The 25,626-nt window shown below is 38.5% G+C and overlaps 1 protein-coding gene across 1 annotated transcript; it reads right to left on the reverse strand.

The window, feature by feature from the left end:
- Positions 1 to 267: 267 nt before the first annotated feature.
- On the reverse strand, positions 268 to 18,167 carry LOC100608046 (putative protein phosphatase inhibitor 2-like protein 1). Its single transcript, XM_016955232.4, is given in 3 exon segments — positions 268 to 353; positions 14,912 to 15,188; positions 15,191 to 18,167. Coding segments are annotated over 2 exon segments (615 nt in total). The 5' UTR covers positions 15,534 to 18,167; the 3' UTR covers positions 268 to 353; positions 14,912 to 14,916.
- Between the last annotated feature and the right edge of the window lie 7,459 nt (positions 18,168 to 25,626).

Consider the following 25,626-nt stretch of genomic DNA (forward strand, 5'->3'; position numbering starts at 1 on the left):
ACAGTTAAGGAAGCAGGAATCAAAACTTTCCTATTTTGGCAAAGGTTATAATCCAAAAAATCTGTAACCACTAATATACATAACGGAAAAACCTTGGGTATCCAAGACAAGAATGTTCACTATAATTACTAGCTTATCATAGCACTAAAGCCTATGGGCAACATAACAAGACCCCATTTACCAAAAATAAATTTAAAACATTTTAATTAGCTGGCATGGTGGCATGCACCTGTAGTCCTACCTACTTGGGAGGCCAAGGCAGGAAGATTGCTTGAGCCCAGGAGTTTGAGCTTACTGTGAGCTGTGATCACACCACTGCACTCCAGCCTGGGTGACAAAGGAAGACCGTGTTTCTAAAAAATAAAAAATACAAATACAACTACAAACTAGCACTAGACCAACAGTGACTATGTACCATGAACTGAGGAATATTATTAATTCCACCATTTGCATCTGAGGTTAACAATATGTCAATGACTTAAATAACATCATACCTCTGAGAGTAATTTCTCCTATATTTCCATGACAAATGTTAGATAATTTTCCATTTTTTCCATTCAACAAAATAAACAGGAAATATAATTAAAGAGTTCAATCGGGGATTGGGATTTAGAAAGGAAGGCAGGAATTAAGAATAATCCTTAGTTCTCTTCCTAATTTGCACCTCTCTCACTGATACATATGTATTATTTTCTTTTTATGTCGTTTAGAATCTAATAAACATGTTTTATATTATATAACAAACTAGAATATATGGATTATCTTTGGTCTTCCTTACCAAGTTCTTAACTCTGCTGGCTCTGGGGCACTGGACATACCATGTAAGAAGAAAAATGTTTTAACTCCATTGAACTTATTCAGAAGCATCGGAAATTGGTTCAGCAATATTCAACTTTGCCCAGCAATGTTTATGAAAGTTTCATATATAGTATAGTATAAGTATGTGTAATACAGAATTTATGTTCTCAAAAATGAAGAGATAAAGTATGGAGATTCTAAACTCTGTTGACATAGAAGAGGGTGGATTTCTCAAAGAAACAGCCTTCTATAGAAAGTGGCTTGTATGAGTCGGGATTCTCCAGAGAAGCAGAACCAATAGGATGTTGGCAGAGAGAGATTTATTTTAAGTAATTGGCTCATACTACTGTGGGAGCTGGCACGGTCGAAATCTGCAGGTAGGCTGGAGACCCGGGAAGAGCTGATGTTGCGGCTTGAGTCTGAAGGTGGTCCAGAGGCAGAATTCCCTCTTCTTTGGGGGACCTCAGTCTTTGCCCCTAAGACCTTCAACTGATTGGAAGGGCCACTTACATTATGGAGGGTAATCTGCTTTACCCAAAATCTATTGATTTAAATGTAAATCTCATCTAAAAAATACCTTCACTGCAATATCTAGACTGGTATTCAAATGTCTAGAAACCATAGCCTAGCCAAGTTAACACATAAAATTAACTATCACTTGGCTCAAGGTGAAACTTCCAGATCAATGTGGCAGGAGCGTTGAGGAAGGAAGTGAACTCGGTTCTAACCAAGTAGGACAGCTGAATCATCACTGAAGTGTGGCACTGGCCTTTCGCCAAGGTAACATGCGGCAAGGTTTTAGGTTAGGATAGGTACCAGGCAAAAGCTGGGTGACTCGATGGAGGCTTTTGTGCCAACCTTCAGAGACTGACTGCGTCAGACTGCCCTCAAGAGCATACAAAGGAAAAAAGACAAATTAAAAGCCTTTAATCCAAACTCAAGACATGAATGAAAAACTGTAAATGCCTCTATAGCAGTTTTAAAGGCTACCTTTTCTCCTGCAACCCAGCACAGATATGGCTGAGGGTCAAGCCCGGGGGCTTATGATAAAGGTTATGAAGTTGTAGAAATGTTTGTTGCATCATCCAACAGCGGCTGTTGTGATAAGGCAAGACCACTGGTTGGGATAGACTGGACCCTGAGATATGAAATAGGGACATATGAGCAGACACAGAGAAGTCTGAGTGAGAACTATGAATCACCACACCCCCCTGAGGGTCCTTGCTGGAAGAAGCAGACTCACCATATTAGTTACCTATTGCCATGTAATGAATGACACCAGCTTAAAATAACAGACATTTCTATTAGGTGTTACTGGGACAATGGGGGATTTTTTAATATGGATTGTGTGTTTGATAATACGGTATCAATTTTAAGTATCTTGGGGGTGATGACAGTATTAGGGTTTTGCAGGAGAAATGTCCTTATTCTTAAATTACACATGACAAAATATTTAGGAGTCAAGTGGCATAATTTCCACAGATTACTCTCAAATTGTTTAACAAAATGGTTCTTCAACAGTAAATGGATAAACAAAACATAGTCTATTCATGCAACACAGTACTATGGAAACAATGAAACTTCATGAACTACTGAAAATGTAACAACATGGATGAATCTCATAGAAACAATATTAAGTGAAGAAGCCAGACTTGCAGAAATACATACTGTATGTTTCCATTATCTATTGCTGTGCAGCACACCAACTCCAAACTTAATGGCTTAAAACAAAAATAATCATTTTATTATCTCTCATGAATCTGTGAATTACTGGACTTTAAGAGCCACTGATGTAGTCCATGAACCAAAACACATATTCACGGCAGCCACTCCACCCAGCACCTCACACCTGTGATGTTTACTGGCTGCCCATGGGATTTGAACACCTTTAGAGTACTGTGAAATTTCCCCTACCTTTTGAGTCCTGCCTCCCTAAAGTGGAAACCAGAAAGCTCACTTCCCCTAGCCTTCTTTGAAGCTAGAGCACCTAAGTTCCACCAATTAAATTCATCCACCTAAGACTTCAGTTACAAAGGCGGCCACAGGAGGAACCAGGGTGTGGGGGTTGCAGAGCACCTTTTACTGTATTTATTTCTCTGGCGAAGGTGACAGAAGATGCAACTGTCTTTTGGGGAAGCGGTGGGTTTTTTCCTTTTTTTTTCTTTTTTTTTTAAGTGAAGTTCCTGAAACAGAAGTGGTTTAGGAGGTGTCTTCAGTGGTGGCTGCAGCAACCTCCAGGTCCTAACAACAGAAACAACAGCAGCGTCTAGAAGCCGTGGGGCAGCAGCAGTGGTGTGGCTCATCAGACCTGGTCTCTGCGGGGTCTGAGCCTGTACATGTGCCTCTCATCCGTAGTTCCAGCATTTCCTCTCTAGAAGTCTAGTTCTGAGAGAAATTTCTTTGGTAGGCTTTTCAAAGTTTTATCAAACTCAAAGAGGGAACCAGCAAGAATATAAGAGCCTTGATCCAAAGAGTATTTGAAAAACAGAGCTGTATCTCTCTGTGAGGAAATAATTTCTAGGCTAGAGATTCAAAATGGCTAACGTGCTAGAGGGCAATAAAATCATAACCTTGGCGTTATCTTCTTTACCAGAGAAAAAGAGAAAGCCAGCATCCCTTATCAGCTCTCTGCTGATTAACCTCTAATTGCACAGGGCTGGCCGGGTTCGTCTTAGGCAAATTACAATCCCTGAAACACTCAGGTTTTGATCAGGCAGAATTATGAGCAAAGGTTCAAGTGTGATATAAAATAATCAAGCACGTACAATTTTGCCTTATTTATAATTTTGAAACACTTTTCCTACACAATTTCTGACCTTAAGGGGCAGAATTAACCAAATAAAACTTTTCAGAAATGCTTTAATTCAGTTCCACTTATTTTATCGTCTCTATTTGGCCTGTTTTAGGGCTAAACCCAGAAGCAAAATCTTCTTCAGAATGAATGTATTGACAGTCACCATGCCAGACTTGGAGTACGAACAAGAGCATCCTTTTACCCTTACTGAAACCTATGTGGTCACTAAAACATATATCAATAATATTTTAACCTGGACAAAATTAATCTAGAAAATTGAGCTACTGTTTTTTATTTGTCAGCTTTTACCACATTGTGGGTTTGAGACACAGGTAGCTCTTTTGATAGTACAGCGTTAATTTAAAATATAAAAATCATGCCAAACACATCTAATTACTTTTAGCTTCCTTCACAGTAGGCGGAGGAAGGTGAAAAATTAAGCCTTTTGCGCCACCTAGTGGCCAAATGGGTAGTGGCTGTCTAGTGAGAAAAAAAGATTTGGGGGCGTGAAAAATAGCTTGACAGTGTTAGTATTCTGAATTCAGGGTATGAGGTTGGAAGAAGGCAACAACAAAAAAGAATTTTCAGAGAAACTGGTCACTTAAGTGCATAGGTACCTGAGAGTGAGCAATTGTTATAACTTTGATATCTCAATAACCAGAGTGACAATAAAACATTTGAAAATAAACATAAAGAAGGTAACAATTATAAGAAACTTCAGGTGTTTCAGAAGCAAATGGTTTTTTGTTGTTGTTTGTTTTTAAAATAATTTAAAAACTTGATGCTATCAGCACAAAGCACTAAAAGTTATCAAGGTATTAAGTGAGAGCATTCTGATAAGAATCTGCCCGCTAGCTGGGCAGATTATGCTAAAGGGAAAGAAAAAGTTTTTTCTCTGTCTTTAAGTGTAGAGTGTATATTCCAAGATCAATTTTAAATTACAAATCCTCTCCTTTTTTTGCTTATTAATTCGAATTTATCATTACGTGTGTGTTTTACAGAAATACGTATATAGTTGAATGACAATTTTGTTTAAAGCTTTCCACTTTAGTTTTAAAATGTAGTTAATCTTATCAATACAATACATGAATGTATATCCACACTGAGTTTACCACCTTAATTTGAGTTCTGCAAAAATTAAATATGGACAAAGGTATATATATAGAAAACCACTTAGTGACCCAATAATCTTTCTCTCTATGATACACTTAAGAATTTTTTAGACAATAAAAAGTCACTTATTAACTAGCTCAGTGAAAATTAGTCCAAAGTAACAAAGTCATTTGAGGCTGCAAAATAACAATATCACTATTGATATTAGGAGTTTTTCAAAGAGGTAAAATTCTAAAATTTTTACATAGAGTGCAAGCTAAGTAGCTAAGTCAAATGACTTGCAATATTTTTCTGAAATTCACAAGAGCCAATAGTTAAAAAAAAGCATCTCATAACATTTAATTAAAAATATACATTTTCATTTAAGTTTGCTTCCCACAAACCACTGACACACTCATTGACACAGTGAATGAGTCTAGTGACAAGAAACAAATCCTTTTTGTTAGGTCACTTCTAACACTCTGCCTCCAACAAAATAAAGAGGACCTATTCAAGCTGTCAGCTATTATATCATTTAAAGTAATTTTGGGAAGGAGGCCAGGCAGGAGGATCGCTTGAGGCCAGGAGTTCAAGACCAGACCTGGGCAACATAATGAGACCCTGTCTCTATGAATAATAATAATAAAATTAGTCAGGCATACTTCGATGTGTCATAGTCCTAGATACTCTAAAGGCTGAGGCAGGAGGATCACTTGAGCCCAGGAGTTCGAGGTTACAGTGAGCTATGATCGCACCACTACACTCCATCTTGGGTAATGGGGCCAGCCAAACACCACAGAAAAAACTGCGACTCCACCCCCACCAGCTAAGGTCAAATGAGGAGCCTAGACTTTCACCCTCACCAGGCTGTCATAAGGAACCCAACACTTCAACACACACATGCACACACACCAGGATGGTGTCAGAGAAAGTGAGTAGGGAGTCAGGATGGTCATGCCCTCTTGGTGAAAATGTACTCCTTTCCCCAAGCCCCTGAAATGTCAGTGGAAACCTAGACTTCCATACCTCACCCAACAGTAATGAAGCATCTCTTCCCCTCTCCTCTAGGGTGATGTCAGACAATGACTAATGGAGAGTCAGGATTTTCATCACCACCCAGAGTTAATCCAGCAACCACTCCCTGATACCTACCACTCACTCCTCCACTCCACTGTCCCATCTTGTTGTCAATAAAGGTCATGTGAGGGATAGTAAGTGGCACTCCTCTCCCAACCAACCAGAGAGGTATTAGTGGGCACCTAATAGGGAGCCAGAATTTCTGTTCCCACTCAGTAATAATGGGGACCTATCTGAGGTGTCAATGAAGGCAGAGTGAGAAGCCTGGACTCCTACCCCTACCTGGCATCATGAAGCTCACCTGCCTACCTGCTGGAGAGGTGTTAAAAGAAGCCAGCTAAAACAGTTTAAATAAGACCGATAGCCTTATAACATAATGCCTGAAATGTCCAAGTTTCAACTGGAAATTATTTGTCATATCAGGAACCAGGAATATCTCAAATTGAATTTTTAAAAGACAATAAAATAGATCCCAAAACGGAAAGAAAAGCCTGATGAAGATTTTAAAGCCACCATTATTAAAATGCTTTGATGAGCAATTAACACTTAAAAGAATGAAAAAAATAGGATGTCCAGTTCAGTGGTTTAAAAAAAGAAAGAAGAAGAAAAGAGCAGAAAAGAAAAAAATAGGATGTTTCAGCATAAAAATAGGATATATACAGAAGAAAACGTGGAAATTTTAGAACTGAAAAGTGCAATAGCCAAAATAAAAAGCACAGTAAATAAGCTCAGCAGCAGAAGGAGAGAACAGAGGAAAGAATTAGCTACCTTGAAGACAGAGCAATAGCAATCTCAATCTGAACAAAAGAAAGAAAGAAAATACACTGGAAAAAATGGACAAAGCCTCAGGGACCCATGGGGCTATAACAAAAGATTTAATGTTCATGTACTCAGAGTCCCAAAATGAGAGGAAAAAGAGAGTGAAGCTGAAAAAATTATCAAATAAATATGGTTGAAAACTTCCCAAATTTGGCAGAAGACATAAACCTAGTGATTTAAGAAGGTGAGTGAACTCCAAATAGGACAAACCCAAAGAAAGCCACACCAAAACCATAGTAATTAACTAAAAATTAAAGACAAAAAGAATCTTGAAAGCAGTGAGATAAATGACATCTAACAGGTGAAAAAAATGACAGAGCAAAATTTTCATCAGAAACTGTGTAAGCCCGAAGGAGGTCACCACCTTTTTCCAGTGCTGAAAGGAAAAAAAATATCAACTTAGAACACTGTATCAGCAAAAATATCCAGGGAAATTAAGACATACACAGATGAGGAAAAACTAACAGAATTTGTCACTAACAGGTCTACCCTAAAAAAACAAAAAGTTAACTTAAGGACAGTTGGAACATCAGGAAGGAAGAAAGAACATGGCAAGAAAAAATATGGGTTAAAAAATGGACTTTACTTCTTCTCTTGAGTTATCTAAATTATAGGATTGAAGAAAAACGTATAATACTGTATCATATGGTTATAAATGTATATAGAGAAAACATTACAGGCAATTATAAATGAGGGAGGGTAAACAAACATAAAGGGAGAAGAAATTTCTACACATCACTTGACTGGTAATTAATGACAATAAATAAGTTACATAAATATAATGTAATACCTAGAACAACCACTAAAAGAGCTATCCAAAGAGGTACACACACATACACACACACAGCTATAGATAAATTGAAATGGAATTTTAAAATTATTTAGGAAGCAATGAAAAAGAAAACAAAGAAATGAAAAACAGAGAGAACAAACAGAAAACAAAAAATAAAATGTCAGACTTAAGCCTGGACATAACAATATTATAGGAAATATAAATCGCCTAAATACATCAATTTTAAGAGACAGAGCTTGGCAGAATAGATTTAAAAATATGACTCTGTCGGGTGCGGTGGCTCACGCCTGTAATCCCAACACTTTGGGAGGCCAAAGCAGGTGGATCACAAGGTCAGGAGATGACCATCCTGGCTAACATGGTGAAACTCCATCTTTACTAAAGGTACAAAAATTAGCCAGCTGTGGTGGCACAAGCCTGTAGCCCCAGCTACTCAGGAGGCTGAGGCAGGAGAATCTCTTGAACCCGGGAGGTGGAGGTTGCAGTGAGCTGAGATCACACCACTTCACACCGCTGCACTCCAGCCTGGGCAACAGAGCAAGACTCTGTCTCAAAAAAAAAAAAAGACTCAATTATTTGCTGTTTATGATAAACTCACTTCAAATATAATGATATAGGCGGTTTATAAGTTAAAGGATAGAAAAACATATCAGGCAAAAAATAATAAAGGGAGGCTATATTAATATCAAATAAATTTAGAACAAAGAAAATTACTAGAAATGGATAGGAACACTATGTAATAATAAAAGGGTAAATCTACCAGAAAGACATAGCAATCTTAAATTTGTATGCACCAAACAACAGGGCTGCAAATTATGTAAAGCAAAAACTGATAGAACTGAAAAGAAAATAGGCAAGTCAACAATGATAGTTGAAGACTTCAATAGTTTTCTCTCAACAATTGATTAAACAAATGGACAAAAATTGAGAAAAAACATAGAAGAATAAACAACATCAAACCGTAAGATCTAATCAACATTTATAGAACACACCACCCAACAACAGAAGATACATTATTTTCTTTTTCCTTGCTTTTAGTAGATTCCACGAGATTTTCTTTTTTCTTTTTTCTTTTTTTTTTCCTTTTATTTTAGGTTCAGGGGTACATGTGCAGGTCTGTTACATAGGTAAACAGTGTCATGGAGGTTTGTTGTACAGATTATTTCATCATCCAGGAATTAAGTCTAGTACCCATTAGTTATTTTTCCTGATCCTCTGCCTCCTCCCAACCTCCACCCTCCAATAGGCCCCAGTATGTGTTTTTCCTCTCTGTGTCCATGTGTCCATCATTTAGCCCCCACTTATGAGAACATGCAGTATTTGGTTTTCTGTTCCTGCAATAGTTTGCTAAGGATAATGGCCTCCAGCTCCATCCATGTCCCTGCAAAAGACATGATCTCATTCTTTTTATGGCTGCATAGTATTCCATGGCAGAATACACTTTTTTTTTTTTTTTGAGATGGAGTTTTGCTCTTATTGCCCACACTGGAGTGCAATGGCATGATCTCAGCTCATTGCAACCTCTGCCTCCCAGGTTCAAGCAATTCTCCTGCCTCAGCCTCCTGAGTAGCTGAGATTACAGGCACACACCACCATGCCTGGCTAATTTTTTATTTATTTATTTATTTTTTTTGTGTGTGTGTAGATGAGGTTTCACCATGTTGGTCAGGCTGGTCTCAAACTCCTGACCTCAGGTGATCCACCCACCTCAGCCTCCCAAAGTGCTGGGATTGCAGGCATGAGCCACTGCACCCAGCCAGAATAACATTTTTTTAAGTGCCCACAGAATATATGCCAAGATAGACCATATCTAAGACAATAAAAGACCAACAAATTTTTTAAATAAAATCATAAAGAAAGGGTTCTCCTACCACAATGGAACCAAACCAGAAATCAACAACAGGAAAATATCTAAACATCTGGAGACAAAACAACACACTTAGAAATACATGGGTCAAGGAGGAAGTCTCAAGGAAATTTTTAAAAAATACACACAATAAACACAACTAAACAAAAATGAAAATATGCCATATCAGAATTTGTGGGATACAGTTATAGTAGTTATAAGAGGTAAATTTAAGTTCCAGGGTACATGTGCAGGATGTGCAGGTTTGTTACATAGGTAAACATGTGCCATGGTGGTTTGCTGCACAAATCAACCCATCACCTAGGTATTAAGCCAAGCATGCATTAGCTATTTTTCCTGATGCTCTCCCTACCCCCAACCTCGCCCCAGACAGACCCCAGTGTGTGTTTTTCCCCTCCCTGTGTCCTTGTGTTCTCATTGTTCAGCTCCCACTTATAAGTGAGAACATGTGGTGTTTGGTTTCCTGTTCCTGCATTAGTTTGATGAGGATAATGGCTTCCAGCTTCATCCATGTCTCTGCAAATAACAGGATCTTATTCCTTTTTATGGCTGTATAGTATTCCATGGTGCATATGTACATTTTCCTTATCCAGTCTGTCATTGATGGGCAGTTGGGTTGATTCCATGTCTTTGCTACTGTGAATAGTACTGCAATGAATATACACGTGCATGTATCTTTGTAATAGAATGATTTGTATTCCTTTGGGTATATACTCAGTAATGGGATTGCTGGGTCAAATGGTATTTCTGGTTCTAGATCTTTGAGGAATTGCCACACTGTCTTCCACAATGGTTGAACTAATTTACATTCCATCAACAATGTAAAAGCATTTCTATTTCTCCGCAACCTTGTCAGCATCTGTTGTTTCTTGAGTTTTTAATAATCGCCATTCTGACTGGCGTGAGATGGCATTTCATTGTGGTTTTGATTTGCATTTGAGAAGTAAATTTAAAGCACTAACTGCATACATTGGAAAAGAGGAAAAGTCTCACACCAATAATCTAAACTCTCACCTCAAGAATCTAGTAAAAGAATAACAAAATAAAAAGCAAGCAGAACAATGAAACTGAAAACAGAAAAACAAAAGCAAAAAAAAAATCAATGAAGCAAAGAGCTGGCTCTTTGAAAGATTAATAAAATTGGCAAACCACTAGCAAGACTCAGAAAGAAAGAAAGAAGACAGAAGATAGAAGCTACCAACATCAGAAATGAAATGGGATATCATCAAAGATTTTACAGACATCAAAAGGATAATAAAAGAATACTATGAACAATTCTACACACATAAATTTGACACAAATTAAATGGATCATTTTCTCAAAAAATATAAAGTGCCACAACTCACTAAATATGAAATAATTTAAAAATGTCTACACCTATTAAGGAAATTGAATTCATAATTTAAAAATTCACAAAAGGAAATATTTAGGAACAAATAGTTTCAATGAAGAATTCTACCAAAGATTTAAAGAAGAATTAACACCAATTAATCTCTTCCAGAAAATAGAAGCAGAGGAAGCATTTCCTAGTTTATTTTTTAAAGCTAGAATTACCTCAATACCAAAACCAAACAATGACAATGGGAAGAAAAGAAAACTGTAGACTAATATTCCTCATGATGCAGCAATCTTTAACAAAATATTAGCAAGTGGAATTTACCAACATATAAAAGAATTATATACAATGACCACGTGAGAGTTATCCCAGGGATGCAAAGCTGGTTGGATATTCACAATTAATTAATGTAATCCATCATATTATAGGCTGAAGAGGAAAATTTACTTGTTCATATCAATTGATGAAGAAAAAGTATTTAACCCACTTTAACACCCATTCATTATTTTTTTTTAATCTCAGAAATACAGGAGTAGAGGAGATCTTTCTTTACTTGATAAAGATCGTCTACAAAAATCCTATGGTGAACATACTTGATTCTGAAAGACTGAATAGTTTCTACCTAAAATCAGGAACAAGGCAAGAATGTCCACTCTCACCACTCTTATTCACAGTGTTGGAAGTTCTAGACAGTGCAATAGGCATGAAAAAGGAGATTAAAGGCATACAGATTGTGAAGTAAGAAATAAACAGCTCCCATTTGTAAGTGACATGATTGTTTATGTAGAAAATCACAAGGAGCTACAGAAAAACTTCTAGAATATGTGATTTCAGCAAATTAACAGAATACAGGATAAACCAGTATCAATTGTATTTCTACATACTCACAATGAACAAGTGATACATATACATATATATATATATATATATATTTTTTTTTTTTTTTTTTTTTTTTTTTTTTTGAGACGGAGTCTCGCTCTGTCGCCCAGGCTGGAGTGCAGTGGCACGATCTCGGCTCACCACAAGCTCCGCCTCCCGGATTCACGCCATTCTCCTGCCTCAGCCTCCGGAGTAGCTGGGACTACAGACGCCTACCACCATGCCCGGCTAATTTTTTGTATTTTTAGTAGAGACGGGGTTTCACCGTGTTAGCCAGGATGGTCTCGATCTCCTGACCTTGTGATCCGCCCACCTTGGCCTCCCAAAGTGCTGGGATTACAGGCGTGAGCCACCGTGCCTGGCCCAAAAATATAAATATATTATTTACAATTACTCAAATACATGAAACACTTATGTGTAAATCTAACAAAACATGCAAGACTTGCAAGCTAAAAACTATGTATTGCTGGTGAATGATATCAAAGAAGATCTATTCAGTCTCTATCTACGTGGAGAGAAATACTGTTCATGGATTGGAAGATTCAATATAGTAAATACGTCAATTCTCCCCAAACCAATATACAAGTTTAACACAATTCCAATCAAAATCTTTGCAAGATTTGTTAATTATAGGTAGGATTATTCTAAAATTTACATGGAAAGGCAAAGGGACTAGAATATCTAAAATATTCTTTTTTCATATTATTATATTTTATTGTAGTATGTGTAGTGTATACTAACTTAAAGGGAAAAATGTAAACAAAATGAAAGACATGGGGAAAATGGCATCTTGCTTTAATCTTCAACTTAAAGTTACCCTTAACGATTCATTTATACCATTATGCCAAATTGTAGTCATCCCTGCAGAATTTTAGACAAATGAAAATGGACAAGGTAACACCAAAGAGGTTAAGCACAGAAAGTGATATTGATTAAAAAGTTGAAAGTAAAATCTACCTTGGCTAGAACTGAACATTCAGATCCATCTCTAGAGGAAAATCTAACATGAATCATATGGTTTGTATTTTGACTAGTTCACAGCATATCAATTAGCAACTTATGACTTGAAAATACTTTTTCTCAGCTGCATTTGACTACCTAAAATCCTACCGAGCATGCTGTTTGGCATGTCTTACTCCTCTGAAATCATCATCTACTTTCTAAAAACCAGAAAATTAGTTTGCTTGTGATTTAAAATTCAAAAAAGTTTGTAGAAAACACAAAAAGAATCAACTATTTAAAGTCTCATCCTTTTCTTCTCTCTAAAACAGCTACTTCTACAAAAAGAAGAGTATGTGGATACTTTCTAAGAACTCAAAAACGAGAAAACCAAAATCAGAAGGTGCATGAATATATGTACACAAGTATGTACAGACTTAATCTCTATATTCCCTAAAACAGATTTAAACAGGTAATCCCAGCATTCTAAATTCAGAAAGCAAAAATAAACAGTTTTGTTTCTAAATCAGTGGTATTATTAGCTGAAATGTTTAGTAGAATACTGCACCTATAGTTCAGCAGTACTTTGATTATGTACCATTTAAGAAATCAAAATAATAAGTACATTCTTCTAACAGCAAAGAATTCTCCCACTTTTTATTTTGACATATTGATATTTCCATAAACTTGCAAGTGGAAAATAAGCTGTTTAATAAAAGCCTTCTTACGTATATAATATACAGAAATTATTTTAGAAGTCTGTTCATATAACAGATTATTTTGGCACTAACAAAAATTGTATACAATCCATCAATTGTATGGCTAGAAATGAAACCATCACTAAACCAAGACACACAGGGCTTTCCTGCACTTAGTTTCAGGAAAAAGTTCCAAGTAATTCTTACTGTGTTAGAAGAATAAAGTACATTTGTCATAGTATACATTATCATATTCCCTTAAAGCAGGGACTAAAGTTTTTAAATTAAACAATGTCCAGGCTTACTTCTGTCTGTACATTCAGGAATAATCATATCACTGGTTACATACAATTCTCTCCTCATGCAAAACAAACAAACAAAAAAAAACCTCAAAAAAAAAAAAAACCTGTTGTTTTCTTAAGTCTAATTAAGCCAAACAAACTAATAATAGCAATTTAATTAGCAAGCTATAAATCAGAGAGGTATAAAAATTCAGCAGTTAAACTGTATTTCCCGCCTATAGTACTGCTGCTACTCAATCATTTTCTTCATGTATTAGAAGAATTAATAGGCATTGATGGTCAAAATAAGAATTTCAATATTGCAGCAAATGACAGAGGAGTGAGCGAAAGAGTTCCTAATGTGTGACAGTCTTAATGATTCTTTAAAAGGTAAAGGATTGTGTGCATGTGTGTGGAAAGGAGTAGGAAATAAAAGTAGGAGGTTAAGACAGGTGTTTATAGGGAATGCCAAGATAGCTGCATTAGAATGTTTATTTTTTAAAAAACTGAAGTCTGCCCAGTGTACCAAAAACATTAAAAAAAAAGAGCAGACATTAGTGCAAGTTTAACCTGTGAGAAAAAATCTAGTTTTGATGAGAAAAAGTTCAGTCTTTTCCTTGTAAATACAAAGAAATGCAACAGGAATTTTAAAGGTAGTAGGCCAGAAAATGTAACAGGAATTTTAAAGGTAGTAGGCCAGAAAATGTAACAGTAACTCTTACAATCCTTTTCTTTCTTTTTTTTTTTTTTTTTGAGACGGAGTCTCGCTCTGTCGCCCAGGCTGGAGTACAGTGACACGATCTCGGCTCACTGCAAGCTCCGCCTCCCGGGTTCACGCCATTCTCCCTCCTCAGCCTCCCGAGTAGCTGGGACTACAGGCGCCCGCCACCACGCCTGGCTAGTTTTTTGTATTTTTTTTTAGTAGAGACGGGGTTTCACCGTGGTAGTCAGGATGGTCTCGATCTCCTGACCTCGTGATCCACCCGCCTCGGCCTCCCAAAGTGCTGGGATTACAGGCGTGAGCCACCGCGCCAGATCACAATCCTTTTCAATTAAACAGACAAATCAAGTTGAAGACAAGTGTTAAAATACTATTCAGCCTGAATATTTATCAGCATATATATCCTGTTGTTCAATTGGCTTTTGGTTAAAAAAAAAAAAGTCAACAAACTTTATAAGAGCTATCACCACATTTAGAGTGATGAAAATAAATTAGTTCCCCCCCAAAGATATTGTTTAACCTCTAAAGCATGAAAAGCTATATAATATACAAATTAACCAGTGTTTTTACAAAAGTAATACAGTTTTGGACTGATGATATTACACCGTATTTGTGGTAAAAGTACTAGGCACAAGAATATATATATCAATTAGGCATTTTCAGTCTAATCAGTCTTTAAGGTTTTCATTTAATTCTTGGCAATATATAATAACTGGTATGCATTTTGGTACTTAAGTCATGACTTGTGGAGAACGAGAAGCAATGTATTATAGCAACGGGGTTCATATCTAACAAACAATAAGAGTGTTGAACAAACCTCTTCTATGAACTTCGTGATTTATTTTGCTGTTGGTCACTTGCAGTAGATCCTTGATTTGATTCTTCCGTATTCATGCTTTCTCCATGTGCAGTCTCTAACATTTCTTCAACTTCGTCATCATCGTGTAGGTCTTTTGAAATTAATTGTCTAGCTAGTTTGATATTGAGTCCTTCATTGTAGTGAAGCGTCCTTTTCATTTCAAATTGTCGCTTTTTTTCTCGTTCTTCAGGTGAGAGGTCACTATCCTCCTCTCCACTGCTTTCTTGTTCCTGACCTGATACTTTGGCTCCAAGCCTTCAGCAGCAGCTAAGTTCTTAGCCAAGCTATCTGTTGCCATAGCTTCAGTGGTTTCTGTATCACTACATGCATCTTCATCATCACCCATCGTACTATGGTAAGGAGTGCTTGGTTCATCTATTTTCATTAAACCATAGTCCTTGTCTGCTGGACGATATGTCGCCAGCATGTTCATTTCATCCCACTTCTGGGATTTTTTGCTCAGCTGCTCGTGGACACTCCCACGGGGCTGTTGGGCCGACGCCACCATAGAGGAAGTCGTAGAGGTCTTGTCCTTCAGGATCCCCTTGAGGGGCCGTTGCGAGGCCGTGGAGGCCGCCATTGCTGGGTGCTCCGCCTGTCGGCTCAGGGTCGCTGCTTGGCGTGGGGTCCGCGAAGAGAAGGGTCGGCACTAGCAGAGACCAGCAGGCAGACGCGTAGCCCGCTCAAGGCTAAAGCGGCCGCAACTGCTGCCTCGGAAAGGGGTACCGGAGCGGTTGTCAAGACACAATGACCCCGACGCCAGACCCAAGCGGGGAAAAGCGGGCCTAGAGCTCCAGGGCGGGAGCGACGCCGACGCCTAAAACATTCTTGAAAAAGAAGAATAAAGTGAGTGAAAATCAGTCTGCCCTATTTCAAGTATTGTTTTATAGCTACAGTAATCAAGACTGTGTGTTACTAGCAGAGGAATGGACACACAAATCAGTGGAACAAAATAGAGAACGTAGAAAAAGACCCACACAATCTGCCCAAATGATTTTTGAAAGAGGTGCAAAAGGAAGTCAATGGAAGAAAAATAGGCTTTTTCACAAATAGTGAATTGAACAATGGTGAAATGGAACAATTGGGCATCCATAGGTAAGACAATAAAATAAAAATGAAACTTGACCTAAGTCTCACGCCTTATGAAAAATTTAATTCCAACTGGATTGGATTGCTTGAGTCCAGGAGTTCAAGACCAGCCTGGGTAAGATAGCAAGACCCTGTCTATACACAAAAATGAAAAATTATGTTGATGTGGTGGCTCCTGCCTGTAGTCCCAGCTACTTGGGATGCTGAGGCAGGAGGATTGCTTGAGCCCAGGAGTTCGAGGCTGTCATAAGCTGTGACACACCACTGTACTCTAGCCTGGGTGACTGAGCAAGACTCTGTTTCAAAAAAAAAAAAATTGTCAGAGAAATGCAATACCTTAACCTTTACCAGATACAATTAATTAAAATAAATAAACAATGGATTATGGAGTAAATGTAAAGCATAAAACTCTTAAAAGTTTAGAAAAATAGAAAATATTTGAGATATAGGTCTAGGCAAAGAATTCTTAGGCTTGACATTGAGAGCATGATCTATGAAAGGAAAAACTGATAAATTGGATTTCATCAAAATGTAAAACTGTTGCTTTGTGAAGATCTGGTAAGTGGATGAAAAAATGAGCTACACAGTAGGAGAAAATATTTGCAAACTATGCATTGAACAAAGGACTAGTATCTAGAGTATATAAAGAACTCTCAAAACTCAACAAAGAAAACACATTAAAAATCCAATTAGAAAATAGGCAAAAGACTTAAGGTAATATTTCACTAAGGAGGATATAAAAATGGCAAATTAGCACATGAAAAGTTGTTCAACATCATTAGCCATTAGGGAAATGCAAATTAAAACCACAGTGAGATAATCGCTCCACACCTATCAGGATGGCTAAAATAAAAATAGTGACAATGGGCTGGGTGCGGTGGCTCACGCCTGTAATCCCAGCACTTTGTGAGGCCGAGGTGGGCAGATGACCTGAGGTCGGGAGTTTGAGACCAGCCTGGCCAACATGAAGAAACCCCGTCTCTACTGAAAATACAAAAGTAGCCAGGTGTGGTGGCACATGCTTGTAGTCCCAGCTACTCGGGAGACTGAGGCAGGAGAATCACTTGAATGCGGGAGACAGAGGTTTCGGTGAGCAGAGATGGCGCCATTGTACCTAGCCTGGGCAACAAGAGTGAAACTCTTTCTCAAAAAAAAAAAAAAAAAGCGACAATGCTAAATGCTGGCAAGGAAGAGGAGATACTGGATCTCTCATAATTTCTGATGGGAATATAAAATGGTACAGCCACTCTGGAAGATGATTTGGCAGTTTCTTAAAAACAAAACAAAACCAACAACAACAACAAAAATCCAACAACTAAGCATACTACTACCATCCTGCCCAGCAACTGTACTCCTGGGTATTTAGCCCCAAGAAATGAAAACTTGCATACACAAATACACAAGCACAGACAATGCCTTCACACAAAACCTTGTATGCAAATGTTTGTCTAACTGCCTACTCATTGTAGCCAAAGATAACCCAGATATCCTTTAACAGGTAAATGGTTAAACCAACTATTGTACACTTATACCATGAAATAATACTCAGCAATAAAAAAGAATGACTGATACACACAACAACCTGGATGAATCTCCAGAGAGTTATACTGAGTGAAAAATGCCAGTCCCAAAAGGTTACATACTGCAGTGAGCTGTGATCACGTCACTTCACTCCAGCCTGAGCAACAGAGCAAGACCCCATCTCTAAAAATAGATAAACAAACAAAAAAGATGGATTACAGAGTAAATGTGAAGTGTAAAACTATTAAAATTTTAGAAAAATAGGAGAAAATCTTTGAGATGTAGGGCCAGGCAAAGAATTCGTAGGCTTGACATCAAAAGCATAATCCAGGCTGGGCGTGGTGGCTCACGCCTGTAATCCCAGCACTTTGGGAGGCCGAGGCAGGCAGATCACTTGAGGTCAGGAGTTCGAGACCAGCTGGCCAACATGGTGGAACCCGTCTCTACGAAAAATACAAAAATGAGCTAAGCAAGACGGCACATGCTTGTAATCCCAGCTACTTGGGAGGCTGACTCATGAACATCACTCGAACCTTGGAGGTGGAGGTTGCAGTGAGCTGAGATGGTGCCACTGCACTCCAGCCTGGGTGACAGAGTAAGACTCTATCTCAAAATAAATAAATAAATAAATAAATAAATAAATAAATAAATAAATAAATAAAATAAACTTTATTGAAAAGAAAAAAAAGCACAATCCATTTGTATAACATTTTGTACTAAGAAGCTTGAAATGACAAAAGTACAGAAATAGAGAAAAAATTCATAGTTGCCAGTGGTTAAGGAAGTGATGGGGGTGGGAAGGAGGTGAACCGACCATAAAAGGGCAAGATAAGGGATACTTGGAGTGACAAAAATACTGTCTTGACTGTAATATTGACATTGACACAAATGTCAATATCCTGATTGCAATACTGTACTGAAGTGTTACAAGATGTTACCATCAGGGAAACTGGATTAAAGGGTAAAAGGTTCTGTCTGTATTATTTATTACAACTGCATGTCACTCTCTAATTACCTCAAAATAAAAAGTTAAATTTAAAAAACACGTATGAGGATGTGCATAGTTTTTCAAAATATATTTAAGAAGTTCATGAGTGGAAAGTTTGAGTGAATAAAAATTATATCTGGAATTCTGGTTTGCAAATTAGCCTGGGAAATGTAGCCTGACTCAGTGTGACTCAGTTCTATACCACTGTTCTCAGCTCTGCTGTTGCTCACTGCTAACGTTGAAGCCAGATATCTCTTGAGTTGCAGGGCAACCAAGATCCCATGATCCAATGTTGCTCTCACTCACCTTGGCCTTTGAGAGAGAACAGGAAAGAAGATGGAGAAGAAGGATTTTCCCTTTGCCCCATTTTCCTCTTTTTGGGCTGAACTGTGTTCCCCCTATAAATTCATAATGTTGAATAAACCCAGTACCTCAGAACGTGAATTTTTTTTGGAGTTAGAGTCTTTAAAAAGATAATTAAGTGAAAATGAGGTTATGAAAGTAGGTCCTAATATAGCTAGTATCCATATAAAAAGAGATTAGGACATACATACACAGGGGGCAGTCCATAGGAAGATGCAGGCAAAAGACAACCATCTGCCAGCCAAGGACAGAGACCTCGGAAGAAACCAACCCTGCTGACACCTTGATCTCACATTTCTAGCCTCCAGAGCCAGGAGGCAATAAGTTTATGTTGTTTAAGCCATTCAGTCTGTGGTATTTCTTATGGTAGCCCTAGCAAACTAATACATCCTCCTATATTTGGACATAGGCCTGTCCTTCTTGATTAAAGGAATGTAAAAATAAGACTGTTGTCAAAGTTTTAACAAGACTTTATGAAGGCTTGGGCAAAATTGAAAAAGGAAAAGACAATAGAAAATTCTTCCATTCTGATCACAGATATTATAGATGTAAGAGATCACAGGCTCCAGTCATCTAAGGGTTCTCCAACTAGAAATAGACCTGGTATGGCTGATGCTACTAATACCTGCCATGTTCCTTGGGCCTTACCACTGTAGTGCACACTGGCTGGACATTTGCATCATTCCTGAAGGCTTCCTCAAAGCCAAGAAGGGCCACTCTGCCTGACTCACAGCAGACTAGAAGGGCCGAAGAGTTCACGTGTCAGGCAGCAGCCTTCAACCAATGGGAATTGATGTACAATTGCCCAACTCCCTCCTTCCGTGGCTGGGTTAACTCTGAGGCATGTGCTTTCCCAGAATTTCCCCAGGGGATTAAGTTCCAGTCATTCATCCTTCGTTGGCTGTTTTCCCTTCCCAATCTTTTACTCAGCTGCTACTGAAGTTTCATGCACCTCCAAAATAAATTACTTTCATTCATGTCCCTGTGTCAGGGACTGCTTCTGGAAGAAACCAAACGAATGCACCCCAGGTTAGCTTCTAATTTGCTTCACAGCAGTAAAGGTCAACTTTTCTTTGCATTACCCAAGAGAAAACTTAGCCATTACCTCATCATGGTGCTTGGATCCCTAGAACCCTGTCTCTCATGAAACCCTGATTCCTTCCTTTCCTTGTCAAGATCTTTCCTTGCCCAGCATGGATGACAGTCCATTCTATTGAGTACTAAGAAAAGAGAGTTTAGAAACTGTCAGAAATATTTTTATTTCGTTCAAAATTGTAATATTCTGTAGACCAGAAACATCACACTCTTTGATCCCATCCTTGTATGCCCAAAATATCTGAGTTGGAGGAGGCACTGACCCTCTGTCACACAGTTTAACTGGATTACAGAGTGCAAGACCCCAAAACCAGTTCCTGACACTCTTTCTGTCTTCAGCCTGTGGATTCTTATCACTTCCACAGAAGAAAATTGGCTCTAAGATTATCCGGAGTACTTCCCAAATCTATTATTTATGGAGCAAGTGCTGACTTCAGATATCTAGTAATCTAAGGTTTTTCATCTCCAAAGACCTTTCTTTCATTTGGCCTCTACTGGGTTTTCTATTTTATTTATTTATTTATTTATTTATTTATTGAGACAGTGTCTCACTCTGTCACCCAGGCTGGAGTACAGTGACCTGAACATGGCTCACTGTATCCCTAACCTCCTGTGCCCAAGCGATCCTCCTGCTTCAGCCTCCTGAGTAGCTGAAACCACAAGTGAGCGCCACCATGCCCAGCTAATTTTTTTTCTTTACTTTTCCTTTTTTTTTTTTTTGTAGAGACTGAGTCTCGTCATGTTGTCCGGGCTGGTCTTGAACTCCTGGGCTCAAGCAATCTTCCTGCCTTAGCCTCCTAAATGGTTAAAGGCATGTGACCATCACACCTGGCCTACCATGGTTTTCAAATGTAAAATTTTAAATGAAAAATCTTAATCTTTTGGTCATTGCTGTTTTGCTGTGGTCTGTCTCCCATGGCATGAGGGGAAATGCGTTATCTGCCTCTGTTGTAGAAAGATGCCTGAGGAAAATAATCTTCAGTTGATGTCTCAGGATTTTTCCTGCCATATACCTGGAATGTGTAAAAGCACAGGAAATATCCTAGTATAACACAAACTACACACAGTTACCTTTGGGACCTAGAATGGAATGGGGAGGAGGGAGAAACAAAGGAGACCTTTTACTCCGTACCCTTCTGTATGGTTTGAACTTGTTTTTTTTTTATAGACGGAGTCTTGCTCTGTAGCCCAGGCTGGAGTGCAGTGGCACAATCTTGGCTCACTGCAAGCTCCGCCTCCTGGGTTCACGCCATTCTCCTGCCTCAGCCTCCCGAATAGCTGGGACTACAGGCGCCCGCCACCACGCAAGGCTAATTTTTTGTGTTTTTAGTAGAGACCGGGGTTTCACTGTGTTAACCAGGATGGTCTCGATCTCCTGACCTTGTGATCCGCCCGCCTTGGCCTCCCAAAGTGCTGGGATTACAGGTGTGAGCCACCGCACCCGGCCGGTTTGAACCTTTTATAACAAGAGTGAATCCAGATATTTACTATGTAATTTTCTCATTTAGTCTAATCATTTAGACTAAATGATTAGAAGAAACAGGACTTAAAAAGAAATAAATGAATTTCCACTAGGGGGTGGTAGAGAATCACAATCCATATCATAGTCTGAAACTGAAGGGCAAAAGGAAATAGTCAAGTTCAGAATCACATGCTGCAGCCCATTTGTAATTATAAATCTTTATTAACTAGCTCAGTGTGAGATCTAATTTCTTCATAAATGCCCAATAATACATAATATGCTCTTTTGAGCAACGCTTTTCAGATTATGTTCTCATACAGCCTTTTACAGCCCTTTACAGCTTTTCTGTAAACTGGGCTGAGATGTACCACTAAATGAAATTGAATGATAGGAGTCCATTGTGGTTGGAATAGATACACACAGTGATTGATTTAGGTAGATTAGAAGGTGGATGGATAGATAGATAGATAGATAGATAGATAGATAGATAGATAGATATGCGCACACACATTCCTCTCCTTGAGTCCCCCTGGGTAAGCCGAGGCATGAGTACTCTGAAGGAAAAGCAACCATGAGTGAGCTGCAGCATCCTTTCTTAACCTCCAAACTTAACCTTTGTTGTAATATATATAGAAAAATGAGTTCCGAATTCCCTCCTTAACCTCCAACATGCAGGCACTATGCCTCTGCCCAGTTTCTTTACCCATGCCTTTTATTATATCCCATCCCCAACTGAACCCTATCTCGACCTGGTCAATAGGTGTGAGACCCAGATATTCTTATCCAGGAGATGCTATTTCTTTTTTTCCAGAGGCCAGAGGTGGTTTTTAGTAATCACCTGTATCATTTTGCAGGGGCTTCTTAAAATGCGTGGCCAGACTCACCTCACTGTGCCTAGGTGCCAATATGGCCTCTCAGCTTTATTCCCCTTGCAATCCAAAACCTGCCAGAACTGGACAGCAGTTTGATCCTTGAATTAGACCGTGGTTCATGATGCTTGCTTCTCACCCTCCCACCAGCTGTGCTTTATTTTTCTTTGATTCTAACTATTACAGAAAAGACAAGTCAGACTCCTTCATCGCTGGGCAAAGTTCCAAGTAAACTGCATTGGGAATCCTTGGCATTTTAACAATGGCTCACTGCTCCCCTTGTGACTAATGGGCAACACAGGCCTGTTTATGAGTTCAAGTCTCTGTCCCTGGATCACGTAATTTTAATTGTTCTGTTACTTCATTTCAATCCTGGTCCCCACAGCATTTTTCTCACTGTTCATTTTCAAATTTAGTGTCCAACCTATTACTGTGTGCTTTTCTTAATCCCTAGACCAAGCACTCTCTGGCTTGCTCATTTTCCCACTTGGGCACCCTGGATCCCAGCCAGAGGTGGCCCTTACCACTTGGCTCCTCCCTCAGTGCCCTTGGACCTCTTTGGCTCGTAACTGCTTCTGCTGAAGGTCATCCTTTTGGCTCCATGATCTTCATGGCTGAGGTTGCTTCATTACTTCTGGAGGGAAATCTTGCTGCTTTCTGTAAACATTTTTTTCTTATGGCATATTTATGTGGAACTGTGCCATTTCTTTTCCTACTTATTCTGAATAAATTGAGCATTCCTGGACCAGATATTAGTGGAAGACTCCTGTTGGATGGGGGTGGGATGATGGGGTGGTGAGAGAAGACATGGGCAATAGTAACCTCCCAGGTTTTACAACCGAAGGACCAATCCTTTATTACTAACACGTGAACTTTATCTTAAAATATGCTGCATCCATGTTTTTTCCAACTTGGGGAATTTAATCTATTTCAGCAAGGATCCTACCACGGTGTTAGGGCTCCCTGCATTCCAGAGGGAACCTTTGTTATCTGCCACCTTGGAACCTCCAAAACAATGTCTGCTCCCCCAATATGTGGGCCTTCTTCTGCCTCCCCCAGCATCTGGGCCTCACTGTAGCTCAGGCCAACTGCCAACAGCTCCAACCTAGGCTGGCTTCTACTCTTAGAGAGAGAATATTTTCGGGCCCTTTCCGAGATCCCGCACCACTAGTTCCCTCCACGCTTTCATCTGTTGCCACAGCAACATTTTGGCTTCTTGTGCCCAGTTCTGCTCTCCGTTGCTTTAAGCACAAATGACATGCAATTTGGGATGTAACCATACTTTTTGTTTCCTAGTTTCACTAAAAATGAAGTTCTTGTGTGGTTTTCTTTTTCATTCTCTTTGCTGTACTATATAGAGAAATGAATTCTGAACTGAATTCCCTCCATATTCCTAGCAAAAACATAACTCCTTTGAATTGCAATTTTGATTTCCTTTTCAGCCCAAAAATTAGTGAGATGTTTTTAAGTTTCCAAGTGGAGGCTTTCTTGTTAGTACTGTTTTGGTGAGGTTTTGTTTTGTTTTACTTTAGTTTTGTTTTGTTTTTCTATGTATGTGTTTTATACCGGTGAGAGAATATAGCCCGTGTAGTTTCTATTTAATTTTACTTTGTGGTTTAATGCATTATGTTTGGGAAAATATGCATTCACTATTTGTTGAGTACACAATTTTATAAATATTTGATAACTTAAGATCATTATTTGCTTTAGCAAAATATCTTACATTCACATTATTTTACAATTGGATATGACAGTTTAGTTTAAAAGTATGCTAAAAGCTCTTAAATGTGTCAATTTATCCTTCCTAACAAAGCACATTTTTTTCCCTAAATTTCAAAGACTTGTTTAGGATATGAAGGCTTATAACTTATGGGTAGTTGGTGAATTGTTCATTTTAGCATAATAAAGTATCCTTCTTTGACACTGAAAAATTTCTTCATCATTTATTCTACTTTGTTCAATATTAGTATTTGCAATGGTTTGAATGTGTCCCCAAAAAGCATATGTTGGAAATGTAATACTCAATGCAACAGTATTGGTAGGTGAGGCTTAATGATGAGAGGTGTTTAGGTCACGACGACTCCATCCTCATAAATGAATTAATGCCAATTACAAAAAGGCTAAAAGCCTGTGAATTCAACCTGTTGCACTTGGGCGCTCTCTCTCTCTTTCTCTTTCTCTCTCTCAGCTCTCTTTTTATCCCTTTTGCCTTCCACCATAGTATGAGGCAGCCAGAAGATTTTTGCAAGATGCAGGCCTGTCAACCTTGGATTTCCTAGCCTCTAGGACTGTAATAAGTCAATCTCTGTTCTTTATAAATTATCCAGTCTTGGATATTCTATTATAGCAGCACAAAATGGAGTAAGACAGTATTTCTATCCATAATTAATTTTTGTTAGCATTTGCCTGAGTTTATCATTGTCCATTGGTTTAATCACTCGGTGTCATTTTGTTTTAGGTGCTTTTTGTTTGTTTTTGTTTTTGTTTTGAGACAGGGTCTCACTCTGCCGCTCAGGCTGGAGTGCAAGGGCGCGACTACGGCTCACTGCAACCTCAACCTTCCAGGCTCAAGTGATCCTTGCACCTCAGTTTCCTCAGTAGCTGGGACTACAGGCATGCACAACCATGCCTGGCTAATTTTTTTATTTTTGTAGAGATAGGGTCTCGCTATGTTACCCAGGCTGATCTCAAACTTCTGGGCTCAAGTGATCCTCCCTCCTTGGCCTCCCAAAGTGCTGGGATTACAGGTATAAGCCATTGCCACCAGCACTTTTTGAATAGCAAATACACACACACACACACACACACACACACAGACCATCTTTACTGAGAAGCAGAAAAATTTAGATGTAATGCAATGATATAAATGGACATTACAAATGCATATATATCTGGATTACTTCTGCCATCATATTTTTATATTTACCATGTTTTTTCATTTTTTAGTCTTCCGTCTCAATAAATTTCATCAAATTGCCTTTGTTACTTCTGTCTCCATGCAAATGATTCCTTATACATCTTTTTCCTTATTTCTTATGATCCAGTTTTTGAAATATTTTTCTACAAATAAGTAATGCATGTGATGCACATCTACAAGAATTTTAAACATCCATTTTTTCCCACCAGTCACATGAAGGAATGGAACATTACCCTTAACATTAAAGTTTCCTGTATTCGTCTTCCCTTAGAATCTCCCTTCCTCTCTGCAAAATGCAACTATTATTCCAAATTTGGAGTTGATCATTATCTTGCTTTTCATCATAGTAAATATTGTCTTTGTCTGACA

The sequence above is a fragment of the Pan troglodytes genome, chromosome 5, assembly GCF_028858775.2.
Source record: "Pan troglodytes isolate AG18354 chromosome 5, NHGRI_mPanTro3-v2.0_pri, whole genome shotgun sequence".
In the NCBI taxonomy this organism is placed as follows: Eukaryota; Metazoa; Chordata; class Mammalia; order Primates; family Hominidae; genus Pan; species Pan troglodytes.